The sequence below is a fragment of the Poecilia reticulata genome, chromosome 22 (assembly GCF_904066995.2).
Source record: "Poecilia reticulata chromosome 22, P_reticulata-male-v2, whole genome shotgun sequence".
In the NCBI taxonomy this organism is placed as follows: domain Eukaryota; kingdom Metazoa; phylum Chordata; class Actinopteri; order Cyprinodontiformes; family Poeciliidae; genus Poecilia; species Poecilia reticulata.
Window position 1 is genome coordinate 8038845 of NC_088851.1, and position 22902 is coordinate 8061746.

General features: G+C 41.2%; 1 protein-coding gene across 2 annotated transcripts; it reads left to right on the top strand.

Moving 5' to 3' along the window:
• Nucleotides 1-3155: 3155 nt before the first annotated feature.
• Nucleotides 3156-22151, top strand: otofb (otoferlin b). Of its 2 annotated transcripts, none has more exons than XM_008399108.3 (42): nucleotides 3156-3920; nucleotides 5048-5118; nucleotides 5486-5609; nucleotides 5684-5738; nucleotides 6107-6238; nucleotides 6333-6395; nucleotides 6503-6587; nucleotides 7815-7974; nucleotides 8068-8254; nucleotides 8339-8525; nucleotides 9528-9751; nucleotides 9968-10076; nucleotides 10460-10643; nucleotides 11588-11708; nucleotides 11803-11903; nucleotides 11998-12088; nucleotides 12175-12291; nucleotides 12367-12519; nucleotides 12662-12851; nucleotides 13530-13654; nucleotides 13740-13874; nucleotides 15497-15658; nucleotides 15742-15861; nucleotides 15954-16115; nucleotides 16243-16405; nucleotides 16640-16713; nucleotides 16877-16903; nucleotides 16998-17129; nucleotides 17254-17326; nucleotides 17542-17651; nucleotides 17757-17894; nucleotides 17975-18106; nucleotides 18219-18346; nucleotides 18434-18604; nucleotides 18715-18875; nucleotides 19477-19619; nucleotides 19697-19785; nucleotides 19883-19981; nucleotides 20092-20333; nucleotides 20414-20595; nucleotides 21306-21406; nucleotides 21517-22151. In XM_008399108.3, exons 2-42 carry the CDS (start codon nucleotides 5073-5075, stop codon nucleotides 21695-21697), a joined length of 5379 nt encoding a protein of 1792 aa, XP_008397330.2. In that variant the 5' UTR covers nucleotides 3156-3920; nucleotides 5048-5072; the 3' UTR covers nucleotides 21698-22151. The 2 variants fall into 2 exon arrangements, with proteins under 2 accessions (XP_008397330.2, XP_017157915.2); XM_017302426.2 differs by having other exon boundaries at nucleotides 13740-13871.
• The last annotated feature ends 751 nt before the right edge of the window (nucleotides 22152-22902 follow it).

Genomic DNA, 22902 nt, shown 5'->3' on the forward strand with positions numbered 1-22902 from the left:
ATGCGTGTGCTCAAAGATGAGTGTGATGTAGATGTAATTTATGAAACAAAGTGTTATGAATTAAGTATTTCATATAGGTGGGTTATCTATTGATGAGTAGAAAAAAAGCTTCACTAATTTAGACACTTAAATGTATTAAACTACAACCAATAATGGAATGCTTTATCAAAATTATCTTGATTTTTTTAGGAACATTTGACTAATTTTTATTAATGTTATCAGGTTTGAACTAATCTATACAATTCAAAACTCACTATAGGAAACATATTTTGTTAAATAAATGGCAGTACAATACATCTGCACAATCAACAATAATAATGGCCTACAATTCCTCCATTGAGAATAAACTTCCCTAATAAACATATTATCTCAGATTGATCAACTCCAAGTTCACCGGATGAATAATGATGCCGTTTCACATTGGTGTGTAAAAGTTTTATAGATCCAGAGGATTCCCTCAATCACTTTCAAAACCTGCGCTTTGTAGAGTAATGATCATCTTTCCTCTTAAGTTATCTGGCTTGTCTTCCATGGTAAAAAACACAAATAAAACATAGAAACTGGTCTATAATTAAGGCAGAAAATATTTCTGAAAGCATGTTTAACCCCTTTATAACCCCTTTATAACCACATCTGGCATACAGAAACTGCCCCAGAGAGAAGGGGAACCTCAGTTCGCTAGCAGGCTTGCTAGCTTATTTGACGTTAGCATTAGTGCTGTTGCTAAAAGCTGAAAACTCTAGCATCAAGTGATACTTTAAAGATATAAATTATTAAAGGAAAAAAGAAAAGCACTCAGAATATTCAACATTAGATCAAAAAACTTTAAATCAAATGGCTATTATCACTATCGGTGTCATTAGCCACACCTGGACTTTGGACTAGACATTTTTTCCTCATTGTTTTGAGTCCCGCCAGCCTGTGCTGCCCTGAACAACGAGCCATATCACCAAAAATGCTACATAAAAGCGTAAGTCATTTTAATGGTTTATATTTAATAAGAGTTTCTTCTTACAATATAGTAACGCTATATGTTTATATTTCCAGAGGTTTATGGGGTTATTCAAGTTCAGAGCCAAGTGGGCCCTAATACTCCCCTCTGACACGTCGAAACAATGCCCTTCACTTGCCAGAGCCATGCTCTAAAATGTGCAATACGGACACACTACACCACAGTCAGGTGGTGTGCCCGCAGAGTCACTGGAGCACAAATAAGATGTTGATCATCGGCCTTACAACCAATAGAAGAAAAGGACTGCGGACACAGGACCTACACGGGATAAGGTTGCACGGTTCGTATCAAGTCATTCTGTGGTTCACCTTGGCCACTATTATTAAAGGTGTCAGTTTTAGGGCTTGGTTGCTTTCTCATGCATATTCATACGTTCTCGTATGAAAATCTGGAAATGCGTTTTTCTGTCCCGCTCATTGAACGCAACAATTACGCACCTTCCACCTACTGGTTTTAAAGGGGTTTTACGCCAAGCTGTTCCCGTGTGGTTTTTATTCTCTGTTAAACCAGAGACATTTGAGAGCTGGTGTCAGCCTGAGTGTTTAAACTTCACCGTGATGACACGACCCATCAAAGAAGGAGGCAAGTATATTCCACTGCGAAGCAACTGGTAACTTTGCACGGTTGCTGACATGGTTACCAGCAGAGGGACTGGGACGTCGCCTTCACCCCTCTGAGCTGCTATTGAATCATGTAATTAACAGCAGGTGCCATCAACACAGCAGCTATAGGTTGATACAGGGTTCCAGCTGGAAAATTAATTTCCAATAATGCAGTTAATAATAATAATAATAATAATAATAATTAATAATAATAAAAACGTGGCTACAAATTTTATTTCAACTACAACTTTATCACATTGCACGTATTGAGCTGTACTTTCGTAAATGTGTCTAAGATGTTTCAGTTTTCTCTTCAGCCACCGATGACCTGCCATTATTATTATTATTATTATTTATTTATTTATTTATTTTCATTTCTTTTGTTGTGAACATCGATACCTTCTCATAAAGAGGATGCCACATGCAACAGTGACCGGGCGGCATCAATAATTCACCGCCTTGTCTCATCGGACACCAGCAACTTTAGACTGTGATGTATGGCTTACAGAGCGGCTCGATGTGTAATTGATGAGACGATGAGCTGCTCCTGCAGAAGACGCAGTTGAGCAGAAGTCGCGCTCACTTTGACAAAGTCGTGCACGTTTCTTACGCAGGCACCGCTTTCCAAAAAGCTTTCAATCCCCTCCGCCCCCCCGCACGTTTCGCTTCACAACGGAAAATTTGTCTTTACTTTGATTTTTGATTTTGACAATTCTCCTTCACATAGTAGCTCCAGCTCAGACAGATGAAATGACAGCATTTTTAAAGCCTACAGTTGATTCTTAGACTTTGACTGGACCATTCCAATATGTTTTTGATCTGTTGCAGTTCTGGCTGCATGCTTAGCATTCTGCAAGAAGGAGACATTCTGTCACAGTTCCAAATACTTTGCAGCCAACAATTTGTTGTATTTCAGGATTTACATGTATTCAGCTCCATCCAACTCTGCATGATGCTCCCACCACCGTGTCTTACCAAACAGGTGATGTGCTGATGTGTGTAGTAGTAGTTTTCCACTGTGCTCAGTGTTTTACATGTAGATCTTCTACGTCTTTGCTGTTTCCAAAAACTGGCTTTTGGTCAACCTTAATCCGGACTTTTCATCTCTTTCCTTCAGTAATAGCCATCTTTTCACAAGTCTTCCATAAAGATGCACGACTAATGGCAAAAATCATAACAGGTTTTTCTCTGTTTATCTCTGCAGTTCCATCCAAGATACTGTAGGCCTCTTGGCTGCTACATTTAAAATCACTTCAAGGTATCAAACCCTTTGAAACCCATGCCTCGTTTTACTCATGCATCATTTTGTGTTCATCTATCACTTAAAAAAAAATCCCAAGAAAACAAATTAAGCTCTGTGATGAAATGAGAATCGTGTTTTCTCTTTGTGCATTTATTTGAGAGGCAAGCGATCTTACGCTTTTCTTTTCTTTTCTTTTCTTCCTTACTTGACCCTGAAACCTTTCAATTAAACGCTTTAATACAGAAAATGTCAGTAAAATTCTCATGACTCAAAAAATTGTGGCTCGGTTTAAGAATTGTCAGGTTCGAAGCTGATTCAGTTTGAAGCGAATAGGATTCGACATCATTCCACCATCACCGACCGAGGACAGTGTGATTGTCTTGAGACCCAGTTTGGACCTGCAGGTTGTTAATGATTAAAAGGAAGGCTTTCTTCCAGCAACATCTTACTTCCATGTCATTCTATCATTGATGACATGGCAATGTTGCTTACCTAACAGTACCTTTGCACATTTCAAGCATTTCTTTTCAGCTCAGTTTGGCTTTGATCACTTGAAGGCCCAGCAGTGTCAAGATTACAGTAAAATGTGTGTTTTGGTTTAAGCAGTTGTATTTTCTGATATGTTGTGGATCAACATAAAGCAAATAAAAAAAATTTACTTTTAGATACCAGATCGGTGGCTGGGCCTGTTAAAAATCCTCTCTCTTTGCTCTGCAGCGTCGTAAAACCTGCGGATTGGAAGATGACGTCTCTCAGCGGCGGCTAGTTATAGTTACCAGTCTCGGGTTCGAGGCTCATGCACTATTCATCGGCGTATCGCTTCACTCCTGCCAGACCTCAGACGTGAACAAACACATTTCCTTTCTGTGCACAACTTAACTTTGTGGCTTTTCTTCTGGGGTCTCTCTAAAAGGCCTAAAATGCCCGTGTAGCATCTCTTTGATTTTAATCAAAACCAAAACCTCTGAGTTCTGGGCTGTTTTTTTCTTTTCTTGTTTTACCTCTAAAGGAAATCTCTGGGAGATACGTGGAGGAGAGAACTGAGCATAACTCATCGTATATGGTACGTATCGTCTGAGCAGAGATCAAACTGTGGCGTTCAGGCCTCGGTGTTTTGGAGTGCATGTGAATGACTTTCTTTGAGAAGGATTTTTTTTTTATGTCAGCTGATCTTATTTTTGAATTTTTTTTGAAGGTCAAACAGTGGTTTTTGATTTTCCACCATATTTATATGTAATTACACGCTATCGGATCATGCCAGGCACGTAAAATTTTTATTTTTTGGTAATGTAAGATTTTGTTCCTCTGTTTTTTTTTTATTGTTGTTGTTGTTTTTTGCTAACTTTTCAGTCAAAAATAATCAAAGAAACGTGCCAATATTATAATTAGTAATCCCAAACTGTCTCATAAAATAAGGCAGCCATTTTAAACCGGCCGTGTCGACGGAGCACTTTGTTGATTAATTTCTGCAGAATAACGAGACTAATGGTATTATTTTCACAATGCATGTGAAATGTATCCCCTCCAGTTGAAGTATTAGGGTCAGATGATTTAAATAATTAAAAGGCCCATCCGAAGGCTACGTTTCACTCAAAATAACAGCAGATAAACTATGCTACAATACTCTCTATCGTTGATTTTAGGTTTAAAAAAATACAAAACTTAAGGTGTTCTTTGTGTTTTTGTTCATTTAAAGTTTTCTTAGATCTGGTGATTTGCTGTTGAGACAGAATAAAGCAAAGAGTTAAGCTCGCCTAACAACAGGAATAGAAGATAAATCAACTTGAACATAAGATAAGCAGAAGTGGTTCCAGGTATAAGTGGATTTTGAGGTCGATTTGTTCTGAAGTTGTGCTAACAGCAGTCGTAATTTAGAGCCAACTTATTAATCGCTGCTGTTCTGTCGATTGCTGAGAAACCAGTTTTAAAACCCCCCAAAAGTTTTTTAAGCGTGTTTGTCAGTTCAGGAAAGCTTCATAGCATCTCTATGGAAAACTGAACAGATCCTAAAAGTGATTTTTTTGTGCAGCAATAAATGCAAAGTGACTGACGTGCAAAATCGAGCAAAAGGACTTCGTGTAACAAACCTGACCGAAAACCAAACTTGGGCCGACTCTGTTGCTATGTTTGTCCCATTTGTCTGTGTTTTAATGTCAAAAGTTGTTAATGTGATTATTTTTTGTGTCGCAGAGCGCTCAGAGGAAACCTTTGAACCATGAAGCGCAGTAAGCACCGCGGACAAAAGGAGGACAAAGGCGGAGGTATCACCTTAGCCGGATCGTTGGATTCGTGTCAACGAGGCCAGAAAGTCCAGTTTAATGTTACACAGTTTCTGCAATACGTCAAACGTTTTGTCACAAACAATGCGGTGCAGATGTTCTTATCCAAGATTGGTCTATTTGAAAAGCAAATCTAGAAAATTACTTTTGTTCTAAAAAGTATTTTGCTTATGATTTTTGCTTTTAAATGTTTTCATGTCTTATGATGTTCTTAATCTATGCAAAACATGGCAGGATGAATTTGAGAGTATCTTTTTTTTTTCTACAAAACACAATGTTGCAAGAAAAATAGCAATTCTTTCTTTCTTTTAGGATTTTTCTTTAGATGTGTCTTTTGTGTGATGCCTAGATGAGCCAGCCATTTTGGAGACAGAGAACATGGATCGTAATGGGATGTTAATGGGAGGTCCGGATCCCGACACCATCTCTTTGGCCTCCGTCACAGCCGTCACCACCAATGTTTCGAATAAAAGGCAGGCCTTATTCTAACTGTCTGGTTTTTATTTTTATTTTTATTTGGGTTTATTAATCATGCGTAACTCCTCAGATCGAAGCCGGACATCAAGATGGAGCCCAGCTCTGGACGACCCATGGATTACCAGGTAGGTTAATAAATACTTGGAAAAGTATTTGCACCTACAAAGCCTTTTTCGCATTTTCTGATATTGCAACCACAAACTTCAGTGTCTGTTATGAGTATTTTACACAATACTCATGAAGTAGATCATACCTGGGAGGTTGAAGGAAACATATACACGGTTTTCAAAATCTGAAAAGTGTGGCATGCACAGCTTATTGTAAGTTTTTTGACATCAACTTGCTAAGCTCAATTGTCCCCTGTATGCTGTCACATAAAAGTTAAATAAAGTATCACATTTTTGTAATTTTAATGGGACGAAGTAGGACAGTTCACGGGTTGTTGCGATTTGCGTGATTTACAAATGTAAACTGATGGATGGTGCACTTTCAGGTCAGTGTGACGGTGATTGAAGCCAGGCAGCTGGTCGGCCTGAACATGGACCCCATGGTCTGTGTGGAGATCGGAGAAGAGAAAAAGTACACCTCCATGAAGGAGTCGACCAACTGCCCTTACTACAACGAAGTGAGTCGGTCACGATGACGCGGCGTCAGGAAACTCTCTGAAATTCAAGGTTGACTTACAACGAGACTTCACCTCAAACTGTCGTCTCTTCCAGTACTTTGTGTTTGACTTCCACATCCCACCAGATGTCATGTTCGACAAAATCCTGAAAGTGTCCGTAAGTTATTAGTTCCTCTGAGCCGACTGACAGGAATTTCTTCTGTGACATGGGGGCTTTTTTAAATTTATTTTTTAATTGTGTGTTTTTTTTTAACTTACTTGTAGGTGATCCACTCCAAAAATCTTCTGCGAAGTGGAACGCTGGTTGGGTCTTTTAAAATGGATGTTGGCACAGTCTACTTCCAGCCAGGTCAGAAAACAACGTCTTTGGTAGTTTAACTCCAGATCAAGCCCTCTGTCTGCATGGATGCCTTAATATGTTTAGAGATTTATTTGAACTATCTTTGTCTGTGGTGGAATAATTTTCTAACGTCAATAAATATTATTGATATATCAATTCCATATCGAGTGTAGATGACCTCTTATCCACACGACATAGAAATTATACATTCAATATTTGGATAAATCTGCATCGTCAAGTTACAAAGAATCAATAGTCTTCAATAATGTTTATGGCATGACTGCAACTAGATGCTTTATTCCTCTTATCAGATAAAGCTGATTTACGTAAAATACTTTAAAAAAAATAATTAAATTAAAGTCTCTATGCCTCCACAAATGGCTTGAAGTCTGTCCTACTTTAGAAGCTCAATGTCATCCGTTGTAATACCAGTTTTGATGTGCGTTTGTGATCATCGTCCTCCTTTCCGACCGTCAGCCATTAGGAAGTCCTCTATATCTGCAGCACAAAGTGTTACTGACATCATCACAATCCCACGATACGATGGTGGTACAACATGATGCTTAGCAGTTAGCCGTTTTGCAAAGTGTGACGTCTTCAGACGTTCTTTTAGTCGTTGTAGCCAACAGATTTCACTATCTTCACTTTTGGACAGTGATAGTGATGTTCCACTACCTTCTAGCTCGTTACAGACTGGAGGCATGAAGGTTTTTGGATGTTTGAACCAATTTTCACCTCATCTGTGGCTAACAGCTTGGGTCAGATGGCTAAAACTTGGACACAGTGGGGTGTTTCAGTAGGATATTGATCCCAGTAAACACTAAACTAGGTTTAGAAACAGATAAACCAGGCCAACATTGAGCTTCTGCATTGGCCTCAATTTGAACTTACTTAAAAACTTATGAATTATGCACTAAAGCTGCAAAACCAAAATTATGCACTCCTCTGCAAAACCATAAATTTTGCAGAGGACTGGTCAAGTGACCAGCTGGAATAATGCCAGCACCTTGATGACCAAATATGCATTTATGTATTTATTTGTGAATTTATGTAAATTTAATTGTTAAATTCAAGAAAATCAACAATAAATCTGAACTTTTGCACCCGATTCTTGTTTGTACAGTTAATTTATTATGACTATTTATTACTGCATCCTCATTTTAAAGTGAATAAAGAACAAACACATCATCATCAGAAATCCAAAACGAATGTGACATTTGTGTTTTTGCCCCACAGAGCATCAGTTTTACCACAAATGGGCCTTGTTGTCCGACCCTGACGACATCACAGCAGGCTGCAAAGGCTACGTTAAATGTGACATCGCCGTTGTGGCTAAAGGAGACACCATTAAAACTCCACACAAGGCCAATGAGTCCGAAGACGACGACATAGAGGGGTAAATAAAACCCGCGACATCCGCCATTTAACCCACGAAAGTTCTCCTTTTTTTAAAAGTTAGCGAGAAGTAAATTCTGCCTGCCTGCGTCAGGAATCTGCTGCTACCTGAGGGCGTTCCTGCAGAGCGACAGTGGGCTCGTTACTACCTGAAGATCTACAGAGCAGAGGGACTCCCCAGAATGAACACCAGCATCATGGCCAACGTCAAAAAGGCGTTTATAGGAGAAAATAAAGACCTGGTCGATCCCTACGTCCAAGTGCTCTTTGCGGGGCAGAAGGTCAGCTCGAATAACGGCCGCCTTTTATATTTGTCGTGCGTTAGCAGGACTCAGAACGTGAGCGCGTTCAATTTGTGACCACAGGGCAAGACGTCGGTACAGAAGAGCTGCTATGAGCCCATCTGGAATGAGCAGATTGTTTTCACGGAGATGTTTCCTCCCCTCTGCAAGCGCATGAAGATCCAGATCCGGGACTCGGATAAAGTGAACGATGTGGCCATGGGAACACACTTCTTAGATCTGAAGAAGATTTCCAATGATGGGGACAAAGGTGATCATTTATCACAAGAAAAAACAACAGCGTGTGCAAACAAAGTAGGAGGTTTTATTTGATATGGACGACGTGGCTTTCTGCCCAGGGCAGCACAGCCTGAGGGGAGCAACAACTCACACTCACACACACACACACACTAAAAGCTCCATCATTTGCTCCCTGATAGAGTTTTCTGTTGCTTATTTGCATGTAATGTCAGTGGTATTGCTGCCCCCATGTGACGTACATCCAGTACGACAATAATGCTGACTGATAGCTTTGTAGTTTGTGTCTAATTTGGCAACTTCAGATTTTTTTTAAAGAAATCTGGAATGTGTTTGACCTCCTCTAGTTCAAACCGTTACGTATTTGGTCCAGTCGGACTTCAAGTGAATAATTTGCACCAAACAGAGCTTTAGAAACTCTCTCCTCTATTTGCAAACGAACAGAAAAATAACAGTTTTCAATCGTTTCTAAGACCTCTTTAGATTTAGAGAAGTAGGACAAACGTATTACGTAGATTGACCAAACAATCCTGGACTGAATTATTTTCCCTGTGATTATTGAAAGTTTGAAATAGTTAGCAATTCGTAAAAGCTTCTCTTCTGTCAAGCATATCGTTGAAATCAGTCCGTCTATGCAGGTTATCTATTGTCAGACTTTTTTTTTTAACCCTTTCATGCATGAATTATGATCCTTTGTGTCAGGATTTTTTTTTTAATGTTTTGATTTTCTTGAGGCCTAAAAATAAGGTAGGAAAAAAATGTTGTACATTTTTTTTAGGTGATCAATTGTAATTTTCTCCAAATACAAAGTTGTTATTTGAAATATACATAAGTAGTATTGTTATCTGATGTCGCAATATTTAGATAATATAATATCTAGATAACGCAGAGGATTTGCTTTTCCTGTGCAACCAGTTAAGAACTATTTTAAAACAATTGATTGATCGTTTTCTTCAATCGTTTCCAATTCTTTTCCAAATCACCCTCCGCTCTTCTTCTGCACACTGCTTCCCAGGCTTCCTCCCCACGATGGGGCCCGCCTGGGTGAACATGTACGGCTCCACCCGCACCTACACCCTGATGGACGAGTACCAGGAGCTGAACGAGGGGCTCGGAGAAGGCGTGTCTTTCAGGGCCCGACTTCTCATCAGCCTGGGCGTGGAGATCCTGGACCCGTCCTCGCCTGACATCACCAGCTCCACCGAGGTCCAGGTGGAGGGAGTGCCCAACATCTCGGAGGTGGGTCTCTGCTCCGGACGGGCAGCCATGCAAGCGGCGCATATTGTTTCTGCCGCTGACAGGTCGTTTCGCTGCGATTAATGTGAATTATTGATAGCTCTAATTTAGCCCGTTGCATGAATAAATAATAGCTGTTTGCATCGATGAGTCTACTCGTGTTTAAACGCTTATGGTTGTGTTTTTTTATTTTTTATTTTTTATTTGATTTTACCCCAGACTGCTACTGGGAAGGTGGAGGATTTCTTCCTTTTTGGGTCTTTCCTGGAAGCCACAATGATTGACAGAAAGATCGGCGACAAGCCAATCAGCTTTGAGGTCACAATAGGTACGTCAGCTGCGTCTTTATCCAATCGTTTTATCGTTTAACTTATAATATTTCTTATGATTAAATACAGTTATTGTGTCCAGGTTAGTGTTATAAATAACTTTTTCTTTTAAGTAAGTCATGTCTTTAAGAAGACAATTTCAAACAGGAATGATTTTCAAGGCCAGTGTTTGTGTGGTGGCACTGTGAACGCCATGCATAGCCATACAGTTACAAAAAAAATAAGCAATAAATACTTTGTTTCAACCACCTTTACGTCATTACAAAATATTGTGTTAAAATTCTAAGTCCGTGCCACCCCACCCATACGTCTGTCACGGCAGACGGAATGGGGTAAGACGTGAAAGGGACAAAGTTAATATTCAGAGAGCTGCTCTTTCCAGGTTACTACGGAAACGAGAATGACGGCGTCATCCAACCCAAAACGAAGGGGAAGAAGGGCGGCGGCGACGGTGCTGAAGAGGAAACCGAGCTGATACACAACTCCAGCGAGGAGGAGATGGACGACGACGGAGACCTGACTTCAGTGTCCACCACTCCACCCATGAAACCCGTCATCACTGACCGGTCAGAGCCGATACTCTCAAGCAGTCAAACAGTGAAACGATGAACATGAAGCACAGCCTCGTGAATGTTTCTGACTGTTGTCTCGAAGTGTCATTCAGGACAAAATGACACTTTTAATGCAAGGTTGTAATATAACTTGCCTTAAAAGTCAATTAAAAGTATCAACTTTGCGTTAAAAGTGTCATTATTTTCCGAAAGACACTTCATGACAACACTTATAAGCATTCATAAAGACTCCTGTTATGTCATGCTTATGACAGTCTCACTTCAAACAAAGTGTGACCAAATAAATCATCCATCAACTCGAAGCAACTTCCACTTCTTTTGCTTTTGCAGTGATATTATTTATATGCCGCACAAAAAGTGGTATAAAAATGCCAGCCGTGAGTTCAGGTTTAGTTTCATCTAATCAGAGCAGCAGCAAACGGGACTTCTTCTTTTAATGATGCCTTTATCCTCACCTCTCTTTCATTAACTGGTTCTGATAGTTGCTGATGCCGTTGTTCACTAATGTTCTCCAGCAAACCTCGGAGGCCGTCACGGACCGCATGTATTTATGCTGCGGTTAAATTACACACAGGTGGACTCTGCTTACTAATTAGACGACTTCCGAAGGCAATTAGCATCAGATCTGATCTCATCTCAGTAAAGAGACCTGAACTTAAAGAGAGACCTAACTTTTCACATTTTTATTAGTAAAACCAATCATCTATTACCTTACATCTGCTACATGTGAAGTGTAGCATGTACACTTCACATGTACATGCTACTTCATGATGCCTACCATGGAAAATCCAAATGAAATATGTTGATGTTTTCTGGTTCTGTGTGGAAAACGTGAAAAAAGTTCATTTTGTACGTATCTATTAATGCATTTTGTGAATCCGTCTTGAAACGGCAACTTTGGAGGAACAATTCACCATGGCTCTTGCTTTAATCCACAGGAACTATTTCCATCTGCCCTATTTTGAGAGGAAGCCATGCATTTACATCAAAAGTTGGTGGCAGGACCAGAGAAGACGGCTGTACAACTCCAACATCATCGACAACATTGCGAACAAACTGGTAGGTGGATGGCTACCGTGATGGCAAATTATTGTTGCCAATACCATTGAGTCTGATGTCTAAATGTGTTTTTTGGGGGTGCGGGGGTTTGCAGGAGGATGGACTGAATGACGTGCAGGAGATCATCAAAACAGAGAAGACCTATCCTGAACGAAGGCTGAGAGGCGTTCTGGAGGAACTCAGCCAAGGATGCAGGTCTGTGTGCCTCCAAAACTAAAACTGAACCAAATAAACCCGTCTGATTTGACAAATTCAGATGCTCACACTCAGCAAGCTCGTGTTCTTTCAGTCAATTTATTGCTCTGGCAAACAAGGACCACAATCAGTCTGGCAGAACCAAACTGGACAGAGAGAGACTGAAGCTTTGCTTGTCAGAAGTGGTGAGTCCTCCGACTCCCCAAACCGCACTTTCCTGCTGTTTGCTGAACATGATTGCGTTGTTTCACTAAACTGTCTCTGTTTTTAGGAGGCCATTGGTCAACAAGCGAAGACGATGAGGACACAAGTGAAGAAGAGCACAGTCAGGGATAAACTCAAGCTGGCTCAAAACTTCCACACAAAGCTTCGCTTCCTCGCCGATGAGGTAAAGACTTTCTCCAAATGAGTCAATTAATAATAAATTCGTAACTTTGCAAGACCATATAATGTTCCTTCACAGCCCCAGCACAGCGTTCCTGATGTTTTCATCTGGATGATAAGCAACGGGAAGCGCATCGCTTACGCCCGGGTTCCTTCCAAAGACATCCTGTTCTCAGGTGTAGACGAGGAAAGAGGGAAAGATTGTGGCAAGGTCAAAACTATTTTCCTCAGGGTGAGTTAAAATGTAAAAAGAAAACCAATCCACTTACAGTTATGTTCTTGTTATTTTTCATTTTATGTTGTGTTTTTTTTTTTATTTGCTTATAGCGTTCTGAAGACTAATAAACCCTTGAACAATGTTTTCTCTACTTAAGATCCCTGGTAAAAAAGGTTTCGGACCTGCTGGTTGGACGGTTCAGTCCAAATTGGAGATTTATCTGTGGCTGGGTCTGAGCAGGCAGCGCAAAGACTACCTGAGCGGCCTGCCCAACGGGTTTGAGGAAAACAAGCTGTCCAAGGGGCCCGGCATGCCTTGCTCACCACCCATCAGCCTTACCTACATGAGTAAGACCAACAACTGGAGCAATATATTATCAAACACGCTTCCTTTTGAATAATACTTTTGAATTTTACTGCAAAACACTTTCTGAAGCTGACAGGGTAGCTTTCTGAAACTTTCAAGTGATCTACAAGGTATTTCCTAGAACTTACAGCGTACTTTCTGGAACTTTTCAACAGGTGCTTTCCTATATCTTTTCTGAAAATCAAACATTTACTTTTCCAGAACTTGCCACTCATTTTACTGATTATTTTCCCCAAGACCCAGTAGTTACTTACTGGAACAAGGTATCTACTTACCGGATACTTTTTCAGATCAACCATATATTTTTAAAAAACTACGCATCATTTTTATTTGCGAAACATAGTCAGAAATTTCTAGAGTTGGGTTGTAGTGTATGGTGGCGTTAGGGGGGTTAAAGGCGTCTGTTTCTGAAATGTTTAAGGCACGTAGAGACTATGATGGTTCGTAGAGAGTAAATTAGATTATTTAGAAAGCATCTGGTAAGCCTCAGACCGTATTACGTAGCTCTACTTGATTATTGAAAATCGTGGCACTTTTCGCAGCACTAAGGAGATTATATTGATTACTGATACTGGTAACAGATGTCTAAGAAAGCACATATAGTATTTAAGCGTCTTCAAATCACATTGCAAATGAGAGACTGAATGTTTTCACTGCAGTGAAGCAAATCTTCCAGCTGAGGGTCCACATGTACCAGGCCCGCAGCCTGTTTGCTGCTGACAGCACAGGTCTGTCTGATCCCTTCGCAAGAGTTTTCTTCTCAACCCAAAGCCAAGTCACAGAAGTGAGTTCATCCACCCATTTAAAAAAAAAAAATGAAGGTATAATAAAAAAAATCGGGTGGGAACAAATGCTCTGCTTTCTTGCAGGTGCTGGCTGAGACCCTCTGCCCCACATGGGACCAGCTGCTGGTGTTTGAGAACGTGGAGTTGTTTGGAGAGGCCTATGAGCTGAGGGACGATCCACCCATTATTGTCATTGAACTTTATGACCAGGACACAGTGGTGAGGAAAAGTTTGCACACAGAGATGTCACAAGCTCTCCATTTTTATTCATGGGAGAAAATGTGCTTCCTTTCAATAGAACAAATGACACAGCAACTGTTTTATGTGAATTTTTTTAATCCAAATTATAATTAGGGATGTCCTGATCTGCACTGTTTTTCTTCCCAGTGGCAATTTAGTCTTTTACTGAATCTGAGTCCTGGTTTAATCCTCCATAGACTCTTAAAATCCAGCGTAGCTTTAAAATTGTTAAAATGCTTTAACATTTATCAGCATTACAGATGATGTGGTCACTTTTGTTTCTTCGACACTACCTGGTTATCCCAACCAGAGTTTTAGCAAGACGATCGTAAAATTCGACACATAATTAAAACCTGAACAACTTTGTAACTCGATATATGGAGCAACTTTCAGTAATAATCTCATGAACTCGAGTCATGATCGTGCTTACAATATTTTGTTGCGAACCAATTTGCTGAAGCGCTAGGCTAACGCTAGCATTCTTCTTCTCTGTTTTGGTGTTACTTGTTGATGATATGGCTTGCAACATATTTCACAGCCGTTCCAGTTAAATTTGTTTTGACAAAACTTTAAAGAAAGCTGTTTTCTTCATTCACAAATTTAGTAATTTGCTAAAAGTTAGCGACTTGAGAGTATAGCTCTCTGTGTCACACAAAAAGCTATCTGGGCAAACAAGAACAACTCACGAATCAAGTCACACGACAAACCAATGTATCCCATGTCTTACACTGCAAATGTTTTTTTAAGAAGTAAATTTGCTCAGGATTTCTTTTGTTAAAACCCTTAGGCATTAAATTGAAAAAATAACAGTTTTTCAAGCCCTGCTCAGGAAAATAAGTCATGTTTGTTATAATTATCCACACAGATGTGGCTGACCATTTAAAAACCCTTTAAACTGGACATCCTTATTTATAATCCAACAATATGCCTTTTACAAATACAGTCTTTTGTTTGCTTAACTTAACATGATTCTAATCTGAAGAAATGTTTTCTGACTGACAATTTTATATCTGCTCCTGACAATTACACCAATGTTTTGGATGACCCTGTGGATAAGTAGAGTGTGGATTGCCTTGATGTACGGTAGCAGGATTTTAAAGTGTGCAGAGTAGATTTTGTTCAAAGGCATGCAAGAGGAATAAGATAGGTCCACAAGGACAAACAGATGGACCCTGCACTAGCGTCCTATCCCTGTTGCATTCCTTTCAGTGACATTTTGTGCTTTTGTATGTGGCCGTCAAAGTATTTGACTCTTTATAACCACTAACTGCAAGAAAGATTTAAGTTCCGCAGCTCTCAGAGGCATCAGGAGGTTATTTAACTGTTCTTTGGCATAACATAGATGCATCTATTTTGCAGTTTACTGGTTATTTTTTAGGGGATCTTGATGTTATTATTTTTTCCTTTCCTTGTATCTGTAGAGATTTTAAATCTTGAAACATGTGCACCTCAAGCCATGTTTCTTTGTTAATCAAAAACATGAATATTGACACTTTTTAGCTTATTTTTTAATAAAAAACAGAGTAATGCCAACACTAATACATATTAACTAAAACATCCAGTGCAGATTTGATGTATAACTGTCTACTTTATGATCTCAGGGTAAAGCTGACTTCATGGGCAGGACGTTTGCTAAGCCTTTGGTCAAGATGGCGGATGAGCACTATGGGCCGCCACGTTTCCCTCCCCAGCTGGAGTATTATCAGATCTACCGCGGGAACGGAGCCGCTGGAGAGATGCTGGCAGCCTTTGAGCTTCTCCAGGTTAATTGAAGGCAGTTCTCTCACTAAACAAGGCTTCCCACTCGTAAGCCTTGCTGTGGCTTCACGCTGCTGTCTTCTCTCAGATTGGCCCCAATGGAAAAGCGGACCTTCCTCCCATAGACGGCCCTACGGATATGGACCGCGGCCCCATCCTGCCTGTGCCTCTGGGGATTAGGCCAGTGCTCAGCAAGTACAGGATTGAGGTCTGAGCTTCAGATTTACTCAGAAAACCTCAGTGATTGTTGGTCCGTTTTGCAGAAAGTTTGACAACACCTACATTTTTGCTTCTTTGAAGGTTTTGTTCTGGGGCTTGAGGGACTTGAAGAGGGTGAACCTGGCCCAGGTGGATCGGCCTCGTGTGGACATTGAGTGCGCAGGGAAGGGCATTCAGTCGGCCCTCATCCCCAACTACAAAAAGAACCCCAACTTCAGCACTCTGGTCAAGTGGTTCGAAGTGGTACCGTGTCATTTCCTAAACGCTTCCTTGGCCGAGTAACGATAACAATAAACACTTAAAGACCCGGCATGTGACTGCCGCTCCGTTAGGTTTACCAAGTCAGAGAGTCTTTTAATGTGTGCGTTAGGATTTGCCAGAGAACGAGCTGCTTCACCCTCCGCTGAACATCCGCGTGGTGGACTGCAGAGCGTTTGGCCGCTACACTTTGGTCGGCTCCAACGCCGTCGCCAGCCTGCGCAAGTTCATCTACAGGGGATCAGACAAGCAGGCCAACAACTGGTCCACTACGGGTATAACCTATACGCAGGGCTCACACAGTGAAAAGCATTCACAGCCCTTTAACTTTTGTTTTGACACATTTTATCACATCACAACCACAAACCTATAGGTTCATGTGAATCAGCTGTTAAGATGTACAGAGTATATTTTTGAGCTAGCTACATTGTTCTTTCTACTACTGTGTGTTTGTTGTACCAATATCTACATACGCCATCTGGTTTCAGTTTACGCCGTTTGTCTTTCAGAGGAAATTATCGTGGTGAGCATGGAAACAGAGCCTGCTTTCAAGAAGATGGACACCGTGGTCAAACTGGACTCTGTAAGTTTAAACTCTGACACCTTAATTCGAAAGACTTAAACCAGGTTAAAAGCTCCTTCTATTTCATTCGAACTGCCATGTTGCTGAAATGTACCATACAAATAAACCTGATTGATTGATTGGTTGATTGATACACATGTTAAACTTGGTGTTCTCCCCCCAGGGCTCTGAAGCTGTGATCAAAGTTGAGGTGAGCATAGCACAAGCGATTACTTTTAATGACGGTTTGTGTTGTCCTTGCAAAACCTGACAATATCCATTATGTGGACTAAATGTAAAAAAAGGATGACGACAAAGACGAGAAAGGTAAGAAGAAGAAGAGGAAGAAGGGGGACGAACCTGAAGAGGAGGAACTTGATGAGAGCATGTTGGACTGGTGGTCCAAATATTTTGCCTCAATTGAAACTTTAACTGAGGTAAGGAACGGTTTTGCTCTTTTGCGCTAAGCTACTTTTAAAACTTATCTCCTATAAAGACATAAATGTATCCTGTGAAGTGTCGTGTATTTATTTTTAGAGAAATACTTTCTAACTGTTTTAGGCTCTCAGGGCTCAGGAGGCAGCTCTCTCAGATTCAGAAGAAAAGGAAGACATGGACATCGCTGATGGTGGAGGTAAAAAGAAAAAAAATCTTACATCTCAAGATTCTGACATTCAACTCTTAAAAGTTCAGCAATTATGTAGATTATCTACAGTGCAATGGTTTTAATTCTCAGTCAGAGTTTTTATGTCAGAGATGTCTAATCCGATGACATATTTCATTGTATGGGGTGAGGGTGGTAAATTTTAGAATCTGTCTTTCTCTCTGCACGGTTTTCTGACATCACAGGTGACGACGCTCCAGTGAAAGCCCCCAAGAGAGGAAAAGGAAAGAAGGACAAGAAAAGGGCAGTCGTGGATCCGTTTGAAAAGAAAAAGCCAAAGTTGGATGAGCTGAAGGTGGAGGATGAATAATCGTGGTGTCATTTTTTAGCGTCATCCAGATGGATGTGTAATCCGTGCGAGGTTAGAGATAAACGCTGTGTTTCCTACTCCCAAACTAAGGTGTATCCAAAGGAACTGGAAAGTGAATTTGACAACTTTGAGGACTGGCTCCACACCTTTTACCTGTTCAGAGGGAAGGGCGGCGACGACGACGACCAAAATGTGACGGACGAGGACAGGATTGTTGGAAAGTTCAAAGTGAGGAGCGCTCCATGCGCCTTACAAGTGTTTATGTTTTTGCTACGTCCACTCCTTCTCCTTTCCCCGCTCCTTGTTAGGGTTCGCTGTGCATGTACAAAGTGTCGGATGATTTGCCCAGAGACATGAGCTTCGACTCCAACTTAGGAATGTTCCAGAACATCCCCAACAACGACCCCGTTAACGTCCTGGTCCGCATTTATGTCGTCAGGGTGAGCTTATGCGCTCTGAACGTATAACGATGTGATTACTCTGTCAGGGAAAACAGTCTTATTTACAAGGATTTTATTTTTCTTGCGTCGTGACGCTTCTGTGTCTTTATAGGCGACAGATCTGCATCCAGCGGACATAAACGGGAAAGCTGACCCCTACATCGCGATCAAGCTGGGGAAAACAGAGATCAAAGACAAGGAGAACTATATTTCCAAACAGCTGAACCCTTTGTTCGGCAAGTAAGTGACGGGAAACCGGCTGGGTTTCTGAACAGAGTCCAAACAATAGCGTCTTACTGAACACAAGCGTTTTCCTCGTGGTCGCAGATCCTTCGACGTGGAGGCCACGTTCCCCATGGATTCCACCCTGACGGTGTCGATCTATGACTGGGACCTTGTGGGAACCGATGATCTGATTGGAGAAACGAAGGTCGACCTGGAGAATCGCTTCTACAGCAAACACAGAGCCACGTGTGGGATTTCATGCAGCTACGCCATGTAAGAATCGAAAGCCCACAAAAACAAAATAAATGTACTTTAAAACAATAAATAATCGAGGGTACAGACAGTTTTACATATAAACACACTTTAACGTGTTTACTGTACAGCCATGGTTACAACGTGTGGCGAGACCCCATGAAACCCACACACGTCCTGGCTAAGCTGTGTAAGGAAGGCAAGCTGGACGGCCCACACTACGGCCCCGGAGGACGGGTGAAGGTGGAGAACCGGGTCTTCATGGCGCCGACTGAGATCGAGGATGAAAACGGTATCTCTGCTTTCTACCGTTTCATTGATCTGATGTTAAAAAGATTTGCAATGGACTTGCAAAAATCCTTTAAAAGATAGTCAATTTCTATATTTTTTCAAACTTTACTGGGATTTTAGCTGATGGACCAACACAAAGTAGTAATTAAAATGAAAGGTCTGGCATGTATTTATATCCAATCTCCTTCAATTAAGCTAAATGAATGTAAAGCGTTTTGTGTGACTGAAAATTTTCCCTACAGAGAACCACGGCGGTGGCAGCAGCATCCTGTTGAGATGCATTTTAACATTCCAACATGATGGATGACGACATCTTCACTGGTTTAAAACATTTCAGTGGCATAAATCAAATTCAGAGAGTTACAATGGCCCAGTCAAAGTCCAGACCTGAATAGATTGAGAATCTTAAAACTATTGCTGTTCACAGATGCTCTTGCCTGAGTTCAGGCTATTGTTGCAGACAACAGCGCATCTTTTCCCTCCAAATCCACAGACATGTGCCTCTTTATTTTGGTCCGTCAGATAAAATCCCACTGAAACATGAGAAGCGTAAGAGGCAGATATGCTTTTGCAAAGTGTGAACGAGTGACGATGTTTGCCAGGCTTAAAGAAGCAGACGGACGAGCACCTTGCTCTGACTGTGCTGAGGCATTGGGACAAGATTCCCAAAGCCGACTGCAAATTGGTCCCAGAGCACGTGGAAACCAGACCGCTGCTCCATCCGGACAAACCGGGAATCGAACAAGTACGGCGGTAAAACGTCGCAACGTCGACTTCCTGCCGCTGAGAGCTATCTCTGATTATCTCTCTAACTGTGCGCAGGGAAGAATCGAGATGTTTGTGGATCTGTTCCCCAAGGACAAGACGGCGCCCGGTCCCGCTTTGGACATTTCACCACGGAAGCCAAAGAAGTACGGGTCGAAAGATTTCAGGAGCCCGGCGTGAAATGTCCGAAGCAACTCCTGATGCGTTTCGAAGCTCTTGTCTAAATGACGTTTTCTTGTGCAGGTTTGAACTGAGGGTCATCGTCTGGAACACAGACGAGGTGGTTTTAGAGGACGACGACATCTTCACGGGCGAGAAGTCAAGTGACATCTTTGTGCGAGGGTGATTTATTTATTTTTTCGCCAACAACTAGACAAGCAGAAATGCTTCCATGTGAAGGATTGAATCTCCATTTTTTTTCTCTTCTGTTTGCCTTTGATCTGCGTCGGCAGATGGCTGAAGGGACAGCAGGAGGACAAGCAGGACACCGACGTCCACTACCACTCCATCACCGGGGAGGGGAACTTCAACTGGCGCTTCATCTACCCTTTCGACTACCTGGTGGCCGAGGAGAAGATAGTCATCTCCAAGAAGGAGTCCATGTTTGCCTGGGATGAGACCGAGTACAAGATCCCGCCTCGACTTAACCTCCAAGTGTGGGACGCCGATCACTTCTCTGCCGACGATTTTCTGGGTATTTTTTAAAACAAAATCGATTTGATTATTAACTAAATTAAAATTTTTTTATTATTAAAAGCTAAATGTTCTCCACAGGTGCGATCGAGCTGGACCTGAACCGCTTCCCACGTGGCGCCAAGACGGCCAAGCAGTGCACCATCGAAATGGTGACGAACGAAGGGGAGATGCCGCTGGTCTCCATCTTCAAGCAGAAGAGGATCAAAGGCTGGTGGCCGTTTGTCGCCAGGAATGAAGAAGACGACGAGTTTGAACTGACGGTGGGTGGCAGCCACAGATCAGGCAAGAAGAGTTCTCCTTAGTGAAAGCCATTTCTGAAAACGTCAGCATCAGATATGAATCAGATTTCAAGTTTAAGTAAGTATTGGTTTTGAAGTTTGGGCCATTCCAGACAGGTTCTGATGTGTTTGGGATGAAGTTTCAACCAGCTAGCTTACTCAGTTCACTTGTGAGATCCAAGAAATCTTTTCAGTTGTAGCTCCTTGGTTTGAAAGCTTAACTTTGACTCATCCAACCTTATTTCTTGTTATTGTGGCCAAATAACTCAACATTTATCCCGTCTGAATGTTACGCTTTTTCAGAAAGTGTCTGGCTTTGGGCAGCAGGAAGTTTCAATTAAGCCTCAAGGCGGTGAGTTTGGAGCGAGAAGGTCTTTTTTGATCGTCTAAAGCCACGTTGGTGTTAAACTCGCTTTGTTGTGGTCAACAACGCTTGTGCTGCAGCATCTTACTGATCAGTCTTTGGTTTGTATTGAAACAGCTGAAGGTCACAAAAGGACAGCTATTGCAAACACAATAAGAAAAGCAGGCTGACACTGCAGGCTTCGTCAAGTGTTGCCAAGTTCAAACTCGTTGCTGCAGACGTATCCCGATTCGGTTCTTGAAAGCTCGACTTGGAAAGTTTGCCATGCTTGTTGGGAGTTCTGCGCTGTAACCCGACCTGGCAAAATGAAAACTTCTTGTGTCTTTAGGGTAAGGTGGAAGCTGAGCTGCACCTTCTCACAGGGGAGGAAGCTGAGAAAAGCCCAGCTGGAGACGGGCGCAACGAGCCGGATCCTCTGGAGAAACCCAAGTATGAAAGATGTGCTCTTCTCACCTCCGTTTTTGTCTTTGCGCTACGTGTTTTACGCAGAAGAAACGGCTTTGCTCAGATTTGTCGTTCGCCTCTCTCTGCTCCCACAGCCGCCCAGACGTTGCCCTCCTCTGGTTCCTTATCCCGCTCAAAGCAGCGAAGCACCTGGTGTGTGACCAGTACAGGTGGCTGACCATCAAGATCGTCACGGCGCTCCTGCTGCTGGCCATCCTGGGCCTTTTCCTCTACAACATGCCCGGATACATGGTGAAAAAAATGCTGGGCGCTTGATAGCAAAACCGGATCACATTTGTTTTTTTTCACCGCAAATGGTGGGCTATAACACAATAGCTTCTGTTGTTTTTTTGTTGTTTTTTTTTCAATCTTTTTTTTCCCAAAAAATACTATTTAATAAAATAATTGATGTTCTACCAACAGCAACATAGCAACAAGAATAATCTGATGTTGGCTTGAGTGTATGAGTTGCTTATTATTGTGTAAAAAAAAAATCTCATTTTGCTACTGTTGTTCTGATATGTAGGCAACTTTTTGTTTGTTTGTTTTGCTTCTTGGAAATGTTTATTTGTTCACGTTTGATTATAACAGATCAGATTACGATTTCATTTAGAATTAAGTGAAGGTATTACACGTGGTTTGCTTGTGGTTCAGATTTTCTGAATTTTACGCTTCTGCTTTTCTGTATGATGTATTGAATTTGTGAATAAAATTCCCTCTGGGCACCTCAGGTTTCCTCTAAATATGTCATTCAAATGTACAAATATGTGGTGTGTAAAGTTTCTTTCAAAAGTGGTGACATGTGTTGGGGCTTTTTCAGGTTTTGTCAAAAAATATTAATTGCTTTTTATTGGGATGTTAAGTGATAGACACACAGAAAGGGGAACATAATGTTCAAGTGAAATCGAAAGCATATTTTTTGTAAGATAATGCAAGTGATTTCCTAATTAAATATTTCAAAGCAGAAAATCAATGGGAACGATTTTTAGTTTAAAATAACTTTTACATGTCTCATTATGAGAATCCTAGGTCTGTCTGTTACTCTCCAGTTTCACCGTGTTTAGTAACAGTCTTGTATTTAACAGTAAAAAAAAAACCGAGTGATTTATTTTGATATCGACAGAAAATGTATCGCACGAGCTCTATGGAGAGGATGTAAGTAGTTTGTTTGTAATTTGCTGCCATCTGCTGGCTCTAAATGGAAATGACACCATGTTTTGGTAAGTTTGGTAAGTATGTTTTGGTGGATTCTGTTGAAATACCGCAGTTTTGTCTCTTAAAAAGCTAATGGGAACTAAAACTACGTTTACAAATCACATAAAAAGGAAGGTAATTGCTGTAAATGATATTTCTGAAATGCAAAGTAATACATTTAGATGCATTACCGTCGAAGTAGGACGAAAAAGCGGAGGGATATTTATCTTCATAAAAGGCAAACATGTCGAAAAAGAATACAAAAATAAAGTTTCAGTTTTAAAGAA

What these genes read in the sequence shown, in the direction of transcription:
- otofb (XM_008399108.3), top strand. Translation starts at nt 5,073, where the DNA reads ATGAAGCGCAGTAAGCACCGCGGACAAAAGGAGGACAAAGGCGGAG. An exon ending in TGGTCAAGTGGTTCGAAGTG is followed by an intron (nt 16,116 to 16,242) that starts GTACCGTGTCAT and finishes TGTGTGCGTTAG; the next exon opens with GATTTGCCAGAGAACGAGCT. An exon ending in GGATTGTTGGAAAGTTCAAA is followed by an intron (nt 17,895 to 17,974) that starts GTGAGGAGCGCT and finishes GCTCCTTGTTAG; the next exon opens with GGTTCGCTGTGCATGTACAA.